We start from the raw sequence: 20,070 nt of genomic DNA, 5'->3' as shown, positions 1-20,070 counted from the left end.
AAAAAAAAAAAAAAAAAAAAGAAAGGAAAGGAAAGGAAAGGAAGAAAAGAAAAGACAGAAAGAGCTAGCTGCTCTACATTCTCACCAACATTTGGTGTAATCAGTCTTTAATTTTATCCTTTTTAGTGGGTGGGAAACAGTATCTCATCGTGGTTTTAATTTCTATTTCCCTGATCACTTACGAGCTTCAGCGCCTTTTCACGTGCTTACTGAATATTAGTAAATCTTCTTTTACATGTTTCTGTTTAAGACTTTTGCCCCTTTAGGGGAGAAAAGTGTCTTTTTCATTATTGATTTGCAGTAGTTTTTAATATATTCTGGATTCAAGCTCTACGTTTTCCACTAGTTTATGACTACATCTTTTTAATTTCTCATCTATTTTCTTCTTTGTTTTGTTTTTTTGAGACCGAGTTTCCCTCTCTCACCCTAGCTAGAGTGCAGTGGTATGATCATGGCTCACTGCAACCTTGATTTCCTGGGCTCAAGCAATCCTCTGCCTCAGCCTCTGAGTAGCTGGAACTACGGACACATGCCATTAGGCCTGGCTAATTGTTAAACTTTTTGTAGAGACGGGGTCTCCCTATATTGCCCAGGCTGGTATCAAATTCCTGAGCTCGAGCAATTCTCCCGTCTCAGTCAGCCAAAGTACTGGGATTACAGGCGTGAGCCACCGCACCTGGCCTTATTATTAAATATAAAGTACTATGTTTTGAATCCTCTCTAAAAAACATGTGCCTAATCCCAGATTATGAAGATATTTTCCAGAATTTTCTTCTAGAAATCTTGTAGTTTAGCTGTTGTCTAAGGCCATGATCCATTTTGAATTAATTTTTGTCTACGGCATGAGATAGGTTTCAAGGTTTTTTCCCCTCATAAATGCACCCAGTTGTTCTAGGACTTTTTTTTCTGAAAAATTTGCCTTTCCTCAATGAACTGCCTTGATGTTGTTGTCAAAAACAAACTGATCATATATCTCATGCATAATTTCAATGATTTTAGTTTCCACAACAATTTAGAATGATATAGATACAAAAATTAATTCATACAGTGGTTGAATGACTTCTTGAAATGACAACATAATTTTTACCTCTACATCTTGAACAGTCCTTGGCTGGGCCATGCATAATTTATTAAGCAGCTGAAAAATCAGCTCTTCAATATAATAGAGAGACTCTTCATTAGCTGAGAGAGTGGGATGCACTTGTTCCTGAACCTTTAAAAAAAGTTATCAGTTAAAGTAATGGCAAAATAATATAAATTGAACAAAAGTCAAAGAGAATCTTACACATAATTAATATTTTACTATAATGGTTACTCAAAACAGACATAAAACACAAAATGAAGAAAAAAACTATTTGTTGGTCTCTGTAAACTTTTCTTAACCCACAGAGCAGTGGTTCTTAAATATTTTTGGACCCTTTGAAAAATCTACGGAAAGTCATTGAACCCTCTCTTCTCTATCACCAAAAAGCATATACACATAAACTACTCGATACAATTTCAGAGGAATTGTGGATACCCTGAAGTCAACAAACCTACTTGAAGTCCATGCAGGTCATGAATCCCAGGAATAAAGGTACCTCTGAAAAACCATACTCCTTTACAAATTACAGAGGTGCTCTGTGAAATACGCACTACTCAGCTTTCACAATAGCATTGCCACCACCAGCTATGCTGAGCCCCCTACCGTTTTTTCTTTTCTTTTTTTTTTTTCTTTTCTTTTTATTAAGCAGCTGTATCCTTCTAGGAATGAGCCGTTTTTGTTTCTAAATTTTTGTCCTAAAAAATAATCCTCTCTGACTGGATATAAGAAATATGGTAAATAATAGTACCTAGCATACAGTAGGTGTCCTATAAATATTTGTTGAAAGAAATAATAAAAAAGTATTGCTTTCTTTTTTCTTTTTTTGAGACGGGGTCTCACTCTGTCACCCAGGCTCACTGCAGACCTGGGCTCAAGTGACCTTCCCACCTCAGCCTCCCAAGTAGCTGGCACTACAGGTGTGTGCCACCATAACCTGGCTAATTTTTAAAACTTTTTGTAGAGATGAAGTCTCACCATGTTGCCCAGACTAGTCTTGAACTCCTGGGCTCAAGTGATCCTCCCACCTTAGCCTCCCAAAGTACTGGGATTATATGCATGAGCCACCACACCCAGCCTGTTTTAAATTTTTATGCCATGAAATCAGAAGCACTAACACAATAATAGGTAACCTGAATAGCCTCATAGTTAAGCAAAAGTAATTTAAAACCCTCCCCACAAAGAACACAGAATTGAAGTTAACCATTTCATTTGAAGTCTCAAAATTTACCATAGAATTCTTCCTAACATCAGATCACATGCCTACCACTAAACCGACCATTGCCAAAAAATGATTAGCCTATGATTTAGACTTTGCCATTTCCTAAGGGATCCATGCCTGAACAAAATGAGAGTTTAAAAAAATTAGCATAGACACAGTGGCTAACGCCTGTAATCCCAGCACATTGGGAGGCCGAGGTAGACGGATCACCTGAGGTCAGGAGTTTGAGACCAGCCTGGCCAACATGGTGAAACTAAAAATACAAAATTAGCTGGGTGTGGTGGCGCGTGCCTATAATCCCAGTTACTCAGGAGGCTAAGGCAGGAGAATTGCTTGAACCTGGGAGGCAGAGGTTGCAGTGAGCAGAGATCGCACCACTGCACTCCAGCCTCGGTGACTCCATCTCAAAAAAAAATAGCATAAAATTGTGCATTATAGCCTCATATTTTGTAAGTCTATAGGCTTTATAGTAAAATCCCTTCTTTCATTCCTAATACTAGTTTTTGTGTGTTCGTTCTTTTCTTGATCAGCATCTCAGAGGTTTATCAATGTTATTAATCTTTAAAAGAACCAACTCTTGGCTTTTATGATCCTATTTTATGTTTGCTTTATATTTCATTTATTTTTGCTTAATCTTCATTATTTCTTCCGCTTCTTAGGTTCTTTTGCCAACTTCTTGAGATGGACACTTTGCTCATTTTTGTCAACCTTTCTTTTCTAATATGTATGTTTTCTCTAAAACTACTTTTGTAAAAACCCGTATTTTCATATGGAATATTTTTGTAATCATCCAGTTCAAAATACAGTCATCCTTCAGTATCTGTGGGAAAGTACTTCCAGGACACCTGTGGATACCCAAATCCATGGATGCCCAAGTCCTTTATATATAATGGTGTAACATTTGTATACAACCTACCCACATCCTCCCATATACTTTAAATCATCTCTAGGTTACTTATAACACCTAATACAATGGGCTGGGTGTGGTGGCTCACACCTGTAATCCCAGCACTTTGGGAGGCCAAGGTGGGTGGATCATGAGGTCAGGAGATCAAGACCATCGTGACTAACTCGGTGAAACCCTCTCTCTACTAAAAATACAAAAACAAAATTAGCCGGGCGTGGTGGTGGGCACCTGTAGTCCCAGCCACTCGGGAGGCTGAGGCAGGAGAATGGCGTGAACCCGGGAGGTGGAGTTGGTAGTGAGCTGAAGCTGGTAGTGAGCTGAGATCGTGCCACTGCACTCCAGCCTGGGTGACAGAGCGAAACTCCATCTCAAAAAGAAAAAACAAAAACAAAAAACACCTAATACAATGTAAATGCTATGTAATAGTGATTATATTGTATTGTTTAGGGAATAATGACAAAAGAAAAGTCTGTATGTGTTCAGTGCAAATGCAACCATCCATTATTTTCCCAAATATTGTTGATCTGAGGTTGGCTGAATCTGTAGATTAAGAACCCAAGGATAAGAATGGTGGAGTATAGTTTCTAATTTCCATTATGGTTTCTTCTTTCACCTTAAGAATCTAGAAGCAAATATTTTTAAAGGTTTTTAAAATTGATTTCTATAATAATCACGTGGTCAGAAAACATACTTTCTTTTTCATTTTATATACTTATTTAATTTTTTTGAGACAGTCTCATTCTGCCACCCACATTGGAATGCAGTAGCGCAATCATGGCTCACTATAGGCTTGACCTCAAGCTAGTCTTGAACTTGTGAGCTCAAGCTGGTCTTGAACTTTTGAGCTCAAGCTATCCATCCACCTCTGCTTCCAAAATGCTGAGATTATAGGCATAAGCCACTATGCCTGGCCAGAAAATAAATTTTCTATGATTTCAATCTTTTGAAATTTGTTGAGACTTGCATTATAGCCCATCATATGGGTCTACCTGGCTTCACTGACAAACTCATCAAACATAAAGGAAGTAATACAACAATCTTAAGCGAAAATTTAGAAATTTTTTTTTAAAAAAAGATAAACTCTCCAATTTATTTTGGGACTAGCCTTTATATAAAAACTCAAAAAGAAAGATGAAAATTATAGGCCATTTTCAGCTGGGCAGTGGTTCATGCCTGTAATCCCAGCACTTTGGGAGGCCAAGGTCAGAGGATCGCTTGAAGCCAGGAGTTCCAGACCAGCCTGAGCAACATAGCAAGACCCCATCTCTCCAAAATAAAAAATTAGTTGGGCATGGTGGCATGTGCCTGTAGTCCCAGCTACTCAGGAGGCTAAGGCAAGAGGATTACTTGAGCCCAGAAGGTCAAGGCTACAGTGAGCCATGATGGTGCCACTGCGCTCCAGCCTGGGGCAATGAGCAAGACCTCATCCCTAAAAGAAAAGAAAATTATAGGCCATTTTCACTTATGAATCCAGAAAAACAAAAAAGCCTAAGTATCACCTAACTAAATTCCATAATGTATACAAATAAGATTATACTATCACAGCCGGGCATAGTGGCTCACACCTGTAATCCCAGCACTTCGGGAGGCCGGAAGTGGGTGGATCATCTGAGGTCAGGAGTTCGAGACCAGCCTGGACAACATGGTGAAACCCCATCTCCACTAAAAATATAAAAATTAGCTAGGTTGGTGGCACAGGCCTCTAATCCTAGCTACTTGGGTGGCTAAGGCCAAGCAGGAGAACTGCTTGAACCCAGTAGACAGATGCTGCCGTGAGCCGAGATCACTGCACTCCAGGCTAGCTGACTGAGTGAGACTCCATCTCAAAAAAAAAGAGAGAGAAAGAAAAAGAAAAATATGACCATCCCAATATATATGTAGAAAAGTCGTTTGAAAAAAATTCAACACTCATTCATGATAAAATATCTTTGTGGGCCCAGCACGGTGGCTCACACATATAATCCCAGCACTTCTGAGGCCGAGGCAGGTGGATCACTTGAGGTCAGGAGTTCAAGGCCAGCCTGGCCAACATGGAGAAACCCCGTCTCTACCAAAACTACAAAAAATTAGCCAGACGTGGTAGCAGGTGCATGTAGTCCCAGCTACTCGGGAGGCTGAGGCAGGAGAATCACTTGAACCTGGGAGGTGGAGGTTGCAGTGAGCCGAGATCACGTGCCACTGCACTCCAGCCTGGGTGACAGTGAGACTCTGTCTCAAACAAACAAACAAACAAACAAACAATCTCTTTGTAAACTTCTTTCGTTTGATAAAGGATATACACTAAAAATCCACAATAGGCCAGGTGTGGTGGCTCCCACCTGTAATCCTAGCACTTTGGGAGGCTGAGACGGGGGGATCACAAGGTCAGAGTTTGAGACCACCTGGCCAATAAGGTGAAACCCTGTCTCTACTAAAAATACAAAAATTAGACGGTGTGGTGGCAGATGCTTGTAGTTCCAGCTACTCAGGAGGCTGAGGCAGGAGAGCGATTGAACCGGGAAGCAGAGGCTGCAGTGAGCTGAGATCACGCCACTGCACTCCAGCCTGAGCGACAGAGCAAGATTCCATCTCAAAAAAAAAAAAAAAAAAAAAAAAAAAAAATAAAATCGTAGTTAATGGTAAGACAAGACACTGACAACCTTCCTTTTGAGATCAAGAAAAAGGATATTTTCTATTACCATTTCTATTCCACATTGTATTTGGAGGTCCTGGCTAGTACAGTAAACCAAGAAAAAGAAAATTTAAGAATTGGTAAAGAAGAAACAAATTTGCAGATCATCTGACTGCCCATTGTGATGGTTAATTTTGGGGTGCCCATATAACTGGTTACACACTATTTCTGGGTATGTCTGTCAGGGTATTTCTGGAGGAAATTAACATTTGAGTTGGTAGACTGAGAAAAGCAGACTCCCATCCCCAATGTGGCCTTATCCACTTGACTGAAGGCCTGAATAGAACAAAAGGCTAAGAAAGAATTCTTTCTCTCTGCCTAACTGTATTTGAGCTGGGACATCAGTCTTCTGCCTGCAGACTCAGACTCAGACTGGAATTTATACCATCAGCTCTTCTGGTTCTCAGGCCTTCAGACTAGGACTAGAATTATACTATTGGCTTTTCTGGGTCTGCAACTTGACAAATGCAGATCTTGGACTTCTCAGCCACTATAATCTCATGAGCCAATTTCCTCTGTGTGTGTGTGTGTGTGTGTGTGTGTGTGTGTGTGTGTTTCCTATTGATTCTGTTTCTCTGAAGAATCCATGCACCCATGGAGGACAAAATAACGCACCCATGCAGGACAAAAATATTGTACAGATAAATTATCTGAATTCATAAAAAATAAACTTTTCTATGTACCAGCAACAAAGCTAGCAAACAAAATTTTTAGGCCAGGTGCAGTGGCTCACTCCCATAATCCCAGCACTTTGGGAAGCTGAGGCAGGAGGATCGCTTGAGCCCAGGAGTTCAAGGCCAGTCTGGGCAACATGGGGACCCCACCTCTACAAAAAATTAGCCAGACATTGTGGCACACACCTATAGTCCCAGCTACACAGGAGGCTGATGTGGGAGGATCACCTGAGCCCGGGAGGTCAAGGCTGCAGTGAGCCATGATTATGCTACTGCACTCCGGCTTGGGTGAGAGTGAGACCTTGTCTCAAAAAAAAAAAAAAAAAATTAAATAGCATTTACAATAGAATTTAAAATACTGTGCACCTTGAGTACATGATAAGGTACACATGACCCCTAGGGAGAAAACTAGACTTTAAGAAAAATAAAAGAGCTAAATAAATGAAAGATGATACCATGTTGGTGAACTGTCAGACTTAATATTAATGTTGTATACCTCTGAGTTCTCTCAAAATTGATCCATGCAGTTATAAAATCACAATCAAAACCAAGCAGGTTGTTTTGCTAAAAATGTCAAGATAATTTCAAAATGTACATAAAAGTGCAAAAGGCTAAGAAAATCAGTCATATATTCTTTTTTTTTATTGACAAGAAAGTCATACGTTTGTAAGGAAGTACAAGGATTTGCTCCAATGGTTGTCAGGATTTATTACAAAGTTACAGTAATAAAGAATGTGACAATAGCATAAGGATAGAGAAAGAAATCAATGGGACATAACGGAGTCCACAAACAAGCCCACATATATATAGACCCTTATTTCCAAAGATGGCACTGTGGAGTATGAGGTGGGGCAGAGAGTTGTGGGGAGGCAGGGAAGTGTATGAATAGTGTTGAACCACTGCAGAAAAATAAAATCAACAACTACTACTTCATCCTTTAACCAAAAATCAATCCTAGCTGCATGTTAGGCCTAACAAATAAATATACTCAATAAAGCTCTGACAGTGTAAAACTAGGTAATACCTTCATGATTTTAGGAATTGAAAAGGATTTCTTATATAGGACACAAAAAATTACTAGCTATGAAGGAAAGAACTGATAAACTTTATATTAAACTTTAAAATTTAGGTTTATCAAAAGACATCTTTAAGAAGGTAAAAAGGCAAGTTACGGAGTTGGAGAAGATATATGTGGTACGTATAACAAAAGGCTTATGTCCAGAATATATAGAGAACTCCTAGAAGTTCAGTAAGAAAAAAATGATAAAAATCCCAAGAGAAAAAAATGGGCAAAAAGCCCTTAAACTAGCACTTCACAAAAGAAGAAATTCAAATAGCCCATATATATATTTAAAAGTGCTCTAGCTCTTAAGTAATCAGAAAAATGCAAATTAAACCACCATGAAAACTATCCGCTCACCAGGCAGCAATACTAAAAATTCTGGTAATATCAAATGTTGGTAACTATGTGGAGCAATGGGAACTATCACACACTGCTACTAGAATGTAAAATGGTTCAACCACTTTCAAACACTTTGCCATTAAAGTACTAAAGTTCAAGATATGTATACTCTATGACTGAGCAATTCCACTATAGAATATATATATTCAGGATAGATCTACATATATTTCTTTAGAACTACACAGTCCAATGTAAGAAGATACTAGCCTCATGTGGGTACTGAACACCTCAAACGTAGCTCCACTGAGTGGAAATGGGATGTTGGTGTAAAATACAAACCAGATTCAAGGATTTAGTATTAAAATAAGAAGTCAAATTCTCAATTTTTATGACACATGCTGAAATGATTAGATTTATTGGGTTAAATATGTTATTAAAATCAACTTCATCTGTTTCTTCTTACTTTTCAACTGTGGCTATGATAATTTTCTTTTTTAACTTTTATTTTAGATTAAGGGGGCACATGTGCAGATTTTGTTACCTAGGTATATTGTGTCATGCTGAGGTCTGGGGTACAAACGATCCCATCACCCAGGTACTGAGCATAGTACTCGCCGTCTATTAGTCCCTGGTGTCTACTGTTAACACCTTTATGTCCATGGGTACCCATGTTTAGCTCTCACCTGTAAATGAGAACATGTAGTATTTGTTTTTTTTTTGTTCCTGTACTAATTAATTCACTTAGGAAGGAAAATTTTATTTTATTCATTTTTTAATTTTTGAGACAGGTTCTTGCTATATTGCCCAGGCTGGCCTTGAACTTCTGGGATCAAGCAATCCTCCTGCCTTGGCCTCCCAAAATGCTGGGATTATAGGCATGAGCCACCATGCCCAGCCTAGGAGGGAAAATTTAAAATTACATGTGTGGCTCACATTATATCTCTTCTAGACAGCACTGCTCTAGAGAAATGAGCACACATGTTTATCAGAAGACATATGCTAGGAGGCTCATAAATAACATTATTAATAATACCTTCCAAAACTAGAAAAGAATTCAAATATTCATCCAGAATGGGACAGATATATTGTGGCTTATTAATACAATGGAATATACACAGTCAAAAAAATGCAGTAGTAATGACAGCTAGATAAAATGTGGATGCACCCTGAAAAAATGTTGGCAGAAAGAAACCAGATAAAAATAGACAATGGGATTTCATTCACAAAGTCAGACAAAATTAAATACAAAAATAAAAAATAAACAAATTCAGAAAAAAAATAAACAACGGTGTTAAGGGATACATGCTGAGATGGAAAAACTGTAAAGAAAATCAAAACAGGCCAGGTGCAGTGGTTCGCACCTGTAATCCCAGCACTTTGGGAGGCCAAGGCAGGCGGATCGCGAGGTCAAGAGATCGAGACCATCCTGGCCAACATGGTGAAACCCCATCTTTACTAAAAATACAAAAATTAGCTGGGCGTGGTGGTGCACACCTGTAGTCCCAGCTACTCGGGAGGCTGAGGCAGGAGAATCATTTGAAACCAGGAGGTGGAGGTTGCAGTGAGCTGAGATCATGCCACTGTACTCCAGCCTGGCAACAGAGCGAGACTCCGTGTCAAAAAGAAAGAAAATCAAAACAGTGAATACCATAAAAGTGGTTACCTTTTGAAGAGTTATTCTGAGAAAAGTGCTGACAATGTTCTGTCTTCTAACCTGAGTGTTAAATAGGTGTTCCTTAAAATGTGTATTTATCCTTTAAACATTTTCTAATTATATGTTACACTTCACCATAAATAAGGTTTTCAAAAGTTTGAGAATCATCTAGCAAACAGAGGAAATTGAGTGGGGAAATTATCAAAAAAATAAGTCTAAAGGGCTTTTCTAGTGCCCACGTCACTGAACAAAATTTAAATGTCAGGACACTGGAGACAAAAAGAATATCCTACAAGACTGGGAGGACAGGGAAGTGAGGAGGAGCAGATTATATACAAGAAGCAGACATTAGCTTTCAACAGTAATACTAGAAGCTAGATGGCAATGATGTTCAGCCTGGAATCCAAGACACCAACAATATCAAATGCCATGCTAAAACGACATTCTTAGATAGAATAAGGTCAAAAACTTTATCTCTTATGTAGCCTTTATCATTAAGCTTCTGTCATTTGTACTACACTAAAACAAGGGTATGAATCAAGAAAGAAAAAAATGGGATAAAGGAAATAAAGGAATCAATAGGGAAGAAAGGTCAAAGGAATGACCATCATAAAATGAAAGGAAATTATAGGATGAGAGCTGTACAACAGGAATAAAAGTGACCAGTCCACACTGGTGCAGGTCAGAAGGCTCTGGGAGAGACTGTCTCAAGAAAATGAACTTGACAGAGTATATAATGGGATGAAAATCTTGATAGGATATTTAGAAAACTGGTAAAAAGTTTCAATTTGGTAACAAGTATACTACATAGAAAAACACACAAACAAGAAAACAAGATAATTAATAACTCCAGTAAAAGCAGTGAGTTAGAAAAGAAAAAGATTAAATAGCATTTACAGGCCGGGTGCGGTGGTTCACGCCTATGATCTCAGCACTTTGGGAGGCCAAGGTGGGGGTGGATCACTTGGGGCCAGGAACTCAAGACCAGCCTGGCCTACACAGTGAAACCCCATCTCTACTAAAAATACAAAAATTAGCTGGGCCTGGTGGCACGTGCCTGTAATCTCAGCTGGAACCCGGGAGGTGGAGGTTGCAGTGAGTGGAGATTGTGCCACTGCACTCCAACCTGGGCGACAGAGTGAGACCCTGTTCCCCCTCCCTTCCTCCGCCCACAAAAAAACCCCCAAAAATAGCATTTACAGTCATAATAATGTAAACTTTGAATATTAATCCAACTCAAATTAAGATATAACTTGAAGTGGGGGAAGAGAAAATGCAAAGTGTGTGTGGTTGGAGGGGAATGTATGTGCATATTAAAGAATATTAAATACTTCGTGCCACTGCACTCCAGCCTGGACAACAGAGTGGGTCCCTGCCTTAAAAAAAAAAAGAGAGAGAGAGAGAGAAAAGAATATTAAATCCTTACCCTCCATGGTAGGAACTCAACAGAAAACATCCAAAACAGCAAAAAACAAACAAACAAACAAAAAAAAAAACAAGAAATAACAATATAAGCACGTTTTCTTTCTTAGAAATATAGAAGTAAATAAATCACTTTGAAAAGTTAAAGTGGTTTTCTTTAGGAAACAGAAAATTTTGTGTTTAAGGGGGAAGTCAGAGCTAATTATCTTTTTGTTTATATAAATAATTTTGACAAAATACAAACTAATTGATAAAAATAATTTTGAATTGGGGAATGGGGAAATGGAAGGCCATGGTAAGAAAAGACTACTCTTTGAAGAAGTCTGGTCCAAAAAGTCTAACAGTAAGGCAGTTGGAAATTCACACAGGACCGATATCCAAAAAATCAGGCTTTCTAATATGTTTCTATGTTAGAAATATGTTTCTAACATATTTTCTAATAAATTCAAATTAGGTTTTGGGAAAATAAATATTTCCTCTTATACCCTGCACTTCTTTAACACAGCCAGAGATAACTTAATTACATTTTAACCATACATTTCTAATAGATCAATTGATTTTAAAATGACATTTTTGGAAAAATAGACATTTAACTGGGCATAGTGGGATACCTGTAGTCCCAGCTACTCTTAGTGGCTAAGGTGGGAGGATTCCTTAGGCCTAGGAGTTTCAGGCTTCCAAACATAATGAGACTCCATCTCTAAATAAATAAACATTTATATTGCAAGTGTGGCAGTGGACTTCATAAGGCCGTTTCTTTTTTTTTCCTTTAAAAGATGAGGCCTACCTAAATTGCTCAGGCTGGTAACCAACTCCTTGGCTCAAACAATCCTCCTGCCTCCTCAGGACCCCCTCTCCCTGGGGCAAGGTTGTTTCTTACATCTTTCCATAAAAAGCCAGGGGCCCCACTCAGTGAAAATGATGAACATGAGAATTAAGATAATGTCTAACTGGGATGGATTCTTTTTCTGTGATTATGATTTTGTTAAATAAGCTACAAAGCAATTTGGACATCAAGCATCAAAGTTTCTTATGCCAAACTTCTTAATTTCAAATACAAAAACAGTCATAAAAATAAATACGCAATATTAAAATCTCACCCATAAATACTGTAATAGGACATCAAGAAGATGATGGAAGAGAACCATGCTTTACACTTCCACAGAGACAGTAAACATAAAATTACCACAACAGAACCAATTTGCCTATCATATTTTTTTGAAAGACTAGTCAGAAAAAGAGCAATTAAAATAATTTCCAGTCTTTAACAGTAGATTAACAAGTCAGACCTGTATTTTAGTTACACCATATTTTCAAATTGCCAGAAGGCATTTCCTTACATATAACACTATAAATAGAATAGTCTCATACTATAAATCCATGTGTAGACACACAAAAGCACTTTAACTTTTTAACCTGATAAACCACTACACTTAACAAGTTATAGAAATGTTATTTCCTAATTTATATTTTTCAGTTTTTCATCTTCACATTTAAATTAAAAATCTTGCTAATACACTTGTTCATTAATTAACATTTGAGCTTCAGGTACAATGTAGAAATAAATCCTTTTGGATACACAGTCTGACTGATATTTATTTTTGCCAAATTCTTCATTCCATTGCCAAGATTTCCACAAGGATGCAAATATCTCAAACATCGATTAAGAATACTGGCAATGTTTTCATTATAAAATGTTTTGGGGTTTTGGTTTGTTTTTGTTTTTTTTTTTTTGAGATGGAGTCTTGCTCTATTGCCCAGGCTGGAGTGTAGGGCAGTGATCTTGGCTCACTGCAACTTCCGCCTCCCGGATTCAAGAGATTCGCCTGCCTCAGCCTCCCAAGTAGCTGGGACTACAGGTGCGCACCACCACGCCCAGCTAATTTTTGTATTTTCAGTAGAGATAGGGTTTCACCATGTTGGCCAGGCTAGTCTCAAACTCCTGAGCTCAGGTAATCTGCCTGCCTCAGCCTCCCGAAGTGCTGGGATTACAGGCGTGAGCCACCATACCCAGCCCATTATGAAATATTAAAATTCAATTTAAAAAGAAAATAATAAATTTTAGTTGAAGGATATACACTATAACTACAAAATACTGGCAGAGCACGGTGGCTCACACCTGTAATCCCAGCACTTTGGGAGGCCAAGGCAGGAAGATCACCTGAGTTCAGGAGTTCAAGACCAGCCTGGCCAACATGGTGAAACCCCATCTCTACCAAAAGTACAAACATTAGCCGGCCAGCTACTCTGGAGGCTGAGGTGGGAGAATCGCTGGAATCCAGGAGACGCAGGTTACAGTGAGCTGAGATTGTGCCATCGCACTCCAGCCTGGGTCACAGACTGAGACTCAATCTCAAAAAATAAAAATAAAATACAATAAAAATGAATAAATAAATAAAAATAAAAATACAATATGCTGCTGATAGGAATTAAAGAAATAAATGAAGAAATAAGCTATGAGTTGGAAGACTCAACACTGTTATAATGTCAATTTCTCCCAAATGATCTGTAGATGCAAGACAATCTCAATCAAAATTCCAGCAAGCTTTTTTGTAGAAACTGGTATGTCGATTTAAAAATTCTTATGGAAATACAAAGGTCCTAGAATAGCTAAAACAACTCTAAAGAAGAATAAAGTTGAAGGGCTAACACTACCTGATTTCAAAGATTTCTATAAAGCTATGGTAACCAAAACAGTATGGCACTGACATAAAGATAAGTGAAACGATCAATAGAACAGAATAGAGAATCCAGAAATAAAACCACACATATGTGGGCAACTGATTTTTTAAATAAAAGCATGAAGACCTTTAGCAAAGGAAAAAGAATAGCCTTTTCAATAAATGGTCACAGAAAAAACAGATAATCCACATGCAAAAAAACAAACATACCATATGCAGAATTATCACACCATATATAAAATGATTTGACCAGCACCATAAGACAGGGTGAGATATTTTAAAAAAAAAAAAAGAAAGAAAAAGTGATTCAAATGGGTCATAGATATAAAAATAAAATTTAACCACAAAATTTCTAGAACAGGCCAGGTATGGTGGATCACACCTATAATCGCAAAACTTTGGGAGGCCGAGGCTGAAGGATCACTTTAGGCCAAGAGTTCGAGACCAGCCTGGGCAACACAGTGAGACCTTATCTCAATTTCTGAAAATTAAAATAAATAAATAAAAAATTTCTAGAAGGGAAAATTTTTGTAACCCTGGGTTAGGCAAAGATTTCCTAAATATGACACTAATGGCACAGTCCCTAAAAAAACAAACTGATAAAAATTTAAAACTTTTGTTCTCCAAAAGATAGTATAAACCAGGTGCAGTGGCTTATGCCTATAGTCCCAGTACTTTGGAAGGCTGAGGCAGGAAGATCACTTGCGGCCAGGAGCTTAAGACCAGCCTAGGCAACATAGCAAGACCCTACCTCTTAAAAAGAAAAAAGAAAGAAAGAAAGAAAAAGATAAAAAGATAGTATTAAGAGAATGGTATATAATGAAACCCCCATAAAAAGAAAAAAAAAATAGGGGGCCGAGTGAGATGGTTTATGCCTGTAATTCCAGCACTTTGGGAGGCCAAGGTGGGTGGATTCCTTGAGGCCAAGAGTTTGAGACCAACCTGGGCAACACGGCAAAACCCTGTCTCTACTAAAAATACAAAAATTAGCAGGGCATGGTGGTGGGTGCCTGTAATCCCAGCTACTTGGGAGGCTGAGGGGAAAGAATCACTTGAACTCAGAAGGCGGAGGTTGCAGTGAGCTGAGACTGTGCCACTGCTCTCCAGCCTAGGTGACAGAGCAAGACTCCACCCCCCGCCAAAAAAAACAAAAAACAAAACAACTCAACAAAAATGGGCGAAAGATCTGAACAAACACTTCACCAAAGAAGATATATGGAAGGTAAATAAAAACATGAAAGATGTTCAACATCATTAATCACTGGGGAAATGCAAACTAAAACCACAAAATACCATTACACTGCTATTAGAATGGCTAAAATTAAATTACCAAGTGTTGGCAGGAGGAGCAGGATCTCTTATATTGCTGGTGGGAATGTAAAACTACAACCACTTTAGAAAACAGTTTGATAGTTTCTTAAAAAGTTAAGCAGCCAGGCGTGGTGGTTCACGCCTATAATCCCAGCACTTTGGGAGGCCAAGACTAGTTTTATTTGAATAGCCAAGATCTGAAAAACTAAATGTACATAAATAAGTGAATGGATAAACAAGCCACAGTATATCTACACAATGGAATACACTACTGGGCAATAAAAAGGAATGAACTACTGATACATGCAACATAAATGAATCTCAAAATAATCATGCTGAAAGAAGCCAGATTGAAAAAAATGAGTATTTACAGTATGATTCTATTAGTATTAATATAAAACTCTAGAAAATGCAATCGATAATGAAAGCAAACAGATTAGTGATGGCTTGGGATGTCTCCTGAGAGTGGGGAGAAACAGGAGGGAGTTTACAGTCAAGAGGAAATTTATGGGGCTGAAGGATATGTCTACTAGCTTTATTGGGATGGTTTTACTGTGTATATATAACTTATCACATTGTTGAAATCAAATTGTACATTGTAATTGTATGCACTGTAAATATATAATTTATATCAATTATATCCCAATAAAGTTTTTAAAAATAATTCTAAAATGTAATATTCTAAGGCAACATTTTTCTAATCAAAGTGTATAAGCAAGAATTGAAACCATAGTTGTATACTCTAAACTCATTAAGATCAGGAATCACTTCTTGTTTGTTTTTTGGGGGGCAGGGGAGAGGTGTGGAGACAGAATCTTGCTCTGTCACCCAGGCTGGAGTGCAGTGGTGTCTCAAACTCCTGGGCTCAAGGGATCCTTCCACCTCAGCCTCCCTTGTGGCTGGGACTACAGGTGGGCACTACCACATCAGCTCCCATTTCTTGCTTTTGGTCTCCTCCTATTTCCCTACACCTGTATTCTTAGCATACAGGTAATCTAGTATGTCATTAAAAGAACAGACCCTGCACTGGGTCAGGCGCAGTGGCTCACGCCTGTAATCCCAGGACTTTGGGAGGCTGAGGCGGGTGGATCACGAGGTCAGGAGACTGAGACCATCCTGGCTAACATGAAACCCCGTCTCTACTAAAAACACACACAAAAAATTAGCTAGGCGTGGTGGCCTGTAGTCCCAGCTACTAGGAAGGCTGAGGCAGGAGAATGGCGTGAACCTGGGAGGTGGAGCTTGCAGTGAGCTGAGACTGCATCACTGCACTTCTAGCCTGGGCGACAGAGAGAGACTCCGTCTCAAAAAAAAAAAAAAAAACAAAACAGACCCTGCATAAAGAAAGCACTCAGTAAATACTTGTTAAACAGATTCACAGCAGCAAACAGATCTCTTGGCCTCACTGAAATTATCTGGATACTGAAAAAGCTTTTAAACTCCATAAAATTTGTTTTCGTTTCACTGGATATGTATCTGGAGACCTGGTTCTCATACAACTTTATAAATGAGGGAATTCCCTCTCTTATGTTTCTCTATTCCTCCCACTGTCTACTAATACTTTTCAGAGTCCATGCTCTTAATTAGGTACTTTCAGCAGGCTTTCACAACGTAAGTTTATTTAAAATGCAAATAAGTACAGGCCAAGAAGCTATTTCTACTTAATATTAGGTGAGAGCTTACCATAATATAATCAAATATGTAAAAAAGATTAGCTGAAGCAAAACTTTTTGTCATCAAAGTTTTCTGTGAATGGCACATGACCTAGAAGCACCTTCCCATAAAGGCAGGCCATTTGCCTGTAAACCCAGGATAGTACAGGCTAGATAAATGGTTCCCAACTTGTTCCAGTGGCAGATCATTTAGAAATCAGTGTTCTTTGCAGAACATGAAATATTAAGACATATATTCTATCACAGCAGGGACAATGCTAGTAATGACTTTAAAACTTAAAATCAAACTACAGGAACATGTTTGTAAGACAAAAACCAAAAACTATTAAAAGCCATTTTCCCTTTAAAACCCCCATTATCACTCGTTCACTTATTTTACAATCTTTCACTACTCACTAGCAAGTAAACTGCAGCAGACAACAAAGATTGTTTTTTCTAATTTATAGAAGAAAAATAAAATTGAAAAAAAAAATAGCTTTTTTCCCCCTGTGAACTGGGAAAAGATCACTATTAAATTTGTTTCATTCACTTATGTTTAATCAGTCCCGGGGCCAAACACCCACGTCTGTCAGGATACTTTCTAAACAGCCATATGTACTCTTTCCTAAAGAAGATCTGTCTGACAAGGTGTCCGCACATAGTGAGTAAAGCAGGGTCTCCTTTTACACCTCTCCTTTCACAGCTGCCCTTCCATTTTACTAAGAAAGGCGGATCTCTCACTTATCTTGAAATTCTCTATAGTATACACATGTTGCTCTGAAGTGCAATACATAAATCCTAGGACACTAAACAAAGAGACAATTACAAATATTTTCATTTAAGTATCTTACCTCTTCCATCCTCTAGCCTACTGTCGAAAAACACATCTTCCTGAGGGGACAGGCCCACGAAAATAAAAAGAAAGCATCTCTAAGATTTTTTAAAAATTAGCCAAGTGTGGTGGCATGTGCCTGCAGTCCTAGCTATTCAGGAGGTTGAAGTGGGAAGATCGCTTGAGCCTGGAAGGTTGAAGCTGCAGTGAGCCATGATCATGCCACTGTACTCCAGCCTGGGTGAGTGACAGAATGAGACTTTAATAATAATAATAATAATTCAGTTCAAAAGACAGGTTTTAAAGCTTTACGGTCGTAGGGAAAATCTTTTTAAACTCAGTATGTAGACTTTTTTGTGGTTGTAAAGAAGTATAAATTAAAAAGAGGGATTAAAGACTCAAGTCTAAAAATATTATATTAGAATTATGTAGGGGAAATATAATGAAAAAAGTTCACAGAGAAAAAAGGACAGTGTAAGATTTCCAACTTTTAAAGACACACTTTTCATGTGTATTTTTAAAAGATGATGGTGGATATCAAATTATTTTCGTATTTAAATTCCATTCAGCACATTTAAAAGACTGATGGAACTGTTTTTCCTTAAAACATGAGTATTTACAACACATATAAAATTACATCTACTGCAACTATTTAAATGTAAAATGGAAATTTCCAGATGTCAGCATAAAAATGTGCAAGTTTTTCAAAATTCTTTTGGGATACACAGCAAAAAAAGTTAGAAAACTCCTAATTTAGGAGAAAGAATCAAGTAGATTCAGTGATGAATAGATGTTAGAAAGAGGGGAAGAATGATGACTAGGTTTCTGGATTGAGAACTGGATATACCATTTATATTGGAGATACAGGTTTAAGAGAGAAAACACTGTGAACATTGATGTGGGACTGTCTGGGAAGCAGGAGGATGTAGCAGTTTTAGATAGGCTGTAAGAGAAAATCTCTCCAAGAAAATGATGCTTGACTATAAAGACCTAAAGGAGGTAAAAGGGCCAGTCAGGTGATTATCTAAGGGAAGAGTGTTTCAGGTAGAAAATTCAGCAAGTACAAAAGTCCTAAGACTAAAAACATGTCTATGTTATAGAAACAAGAAAGCTAGTATGGGGCAGAAGCAGAACAAACAAAGGACAATATTAAAGAGGTCAGAGAGGTAAAAGCAGGAGGTGGGGCAGTCCCAGAATGCAGAGGACCTAGCAAACCTTTGGGAAGACTAACTTTTATTCTGAGAAGCACTGAAAGGGTTTTGAACAAAGGAGTGAAATGATCTCACTTATCTCTATTGTGTTTGGGGAAAAAAAAACCCAAAAACTAAATAGGGCAAGAGTAGATGAGCAGAGACCAGTTGAAAAGATATTTCAATATTCCAGGAGATTGGTGATGATGACTTGGTTCCAGGTGGTAAAAGTCAAAAAGTATAAAACGGTAACTATAGTTATAGTTTGAAGTAGAGCTAAAAGGATGTGCTGACAAATTAGATGTGTGGTATAAAAAAAGACAATATTCAAGAATAACTTAAGATTTTTAGTTTGAGCAACCAGAAGGATGGAGTAGCCGTTTATTGATATGTGAACCACTACAAAAGGAACAAGTTTGCGGGGGAAGAAAAGGATTCAGTGTTGGCTGAGATGCCTATGTGGAAATATCAAGTAAAAAGTTGGCGGGGCGTGGTGGTTCATGCCTGTAACTCAAACACTTTGGAGGCTGAGGAAGTAGGAATGCTTGGGCCCAAGAGTTGGAGACCAGTTTGTGTAAAGTTTTTAAAAAATTGGGTCTGGGTGCAGTGGCTCACCCCTGTAATTCCAGTACTTTGGGAGGCCAAGGCAGGCAGATGACAAGGTCAAGAGATTGAGACCTTCCTGGCCAATTGGTGAAACCCGGTCTCTACTTAAAATACAAAGAAATTAGTTGAGCGTGGTGGCGCATGCCTATAGTACCAGCTACTTGGGAGGCAGGAGAATCGCTTGAACCTGAGAGGTGGAGGTTGCAGTGAGCCGAGATTGCACCACTGCACTACAGTCTGGCGAAAAAGCGAGACTCCATCTAAAAAAAAAAAAAGAAAAAAAAAAAAAAATTAGCTGGGGTGTGGTGGCACACCTGTAGTCCAGCTACATAGGGGTGGCGGTGGATGAGGTGGGAGGACCACTTGAGTCCAGGAGGTTAAGGCTGTAGTGAGCTGTGATCTTGCCACTACACTCCATCCTAGGTGATAAGAGTGCAACCTTGTCTCAAAAAAAGAGTTGAGCATCCATGTTTAAGAAAGAGGTCTGGCCGGGCGCGGTGGCTCACGCCTGTAATCCCAGCACTTTGGGAGGCCGAGGTGGGCGGATCACGAGGTCAGGAGATCGAGATCATTCTGGCTAACACGGTGAAACCCCATCTCTACTAAAAATACAAAAATCTAGCCGGGCGAGGTGGCGGGCGCCTGTAGTCCCAGCTACTCGGGAGGCTGAGGCAGGAAAATGGCGTGAACCCAGGAGGCGGAGCTTGCAGTGAGCCGAGATCGCGCCACTGCACTCCAGCCTGGGCGACAGAGCGAGACTCCGTC

General features: G+C 38.7%; 1 protein-coding gene across 1 annotated transcript in view; it reads right to left on the bottom strand.

Annotated features, from left to right (window-relative positions):
- The window catches only part of SOS2 (son of sevenless homolog 2 (Drosophila)), a 112,613-nt gene that overhangs the window by 86,476 nt on the left and 6,067 nt on the right, over positions 1-20,070 (bottom strand). Inside the window, exon 2 of the mRNA XM_011999760.1 lies at positions 1,088-1,213. Coding sequence (XP_011855150.1) covers positions 1,088-1,120 — 33 coding nt within the window. The 5' untranslated portion in view covers positions 1,121-1,213. The remainder of the gene's footprint in view (positions 1-1,087; positions 1,214-20,070) is intronic.

The sequence above is a fragment of the Mandrillus leucophaeus genome, unplaced genomic scaffold (assembly GCF_000951045.1).
Source record: "Mandrillus leucophaeus isolate KB7577 unplaced genomic scaffold, Mleu.le_1.0 Scaffold60, whole genome shotgun sequence".
In the NCBI taxonomy this organism is placed as follows: Eukaryota; Metazoa; Chordata; class Mammalia; order Primates; family Cercopithecidae; genus Mandrillus; species Mandrillus leucophaeus.
Note: the sequence above shows the minus strand (reverse complement) of the source record. Positions and strands in the feature narration are given on the sequence as shown.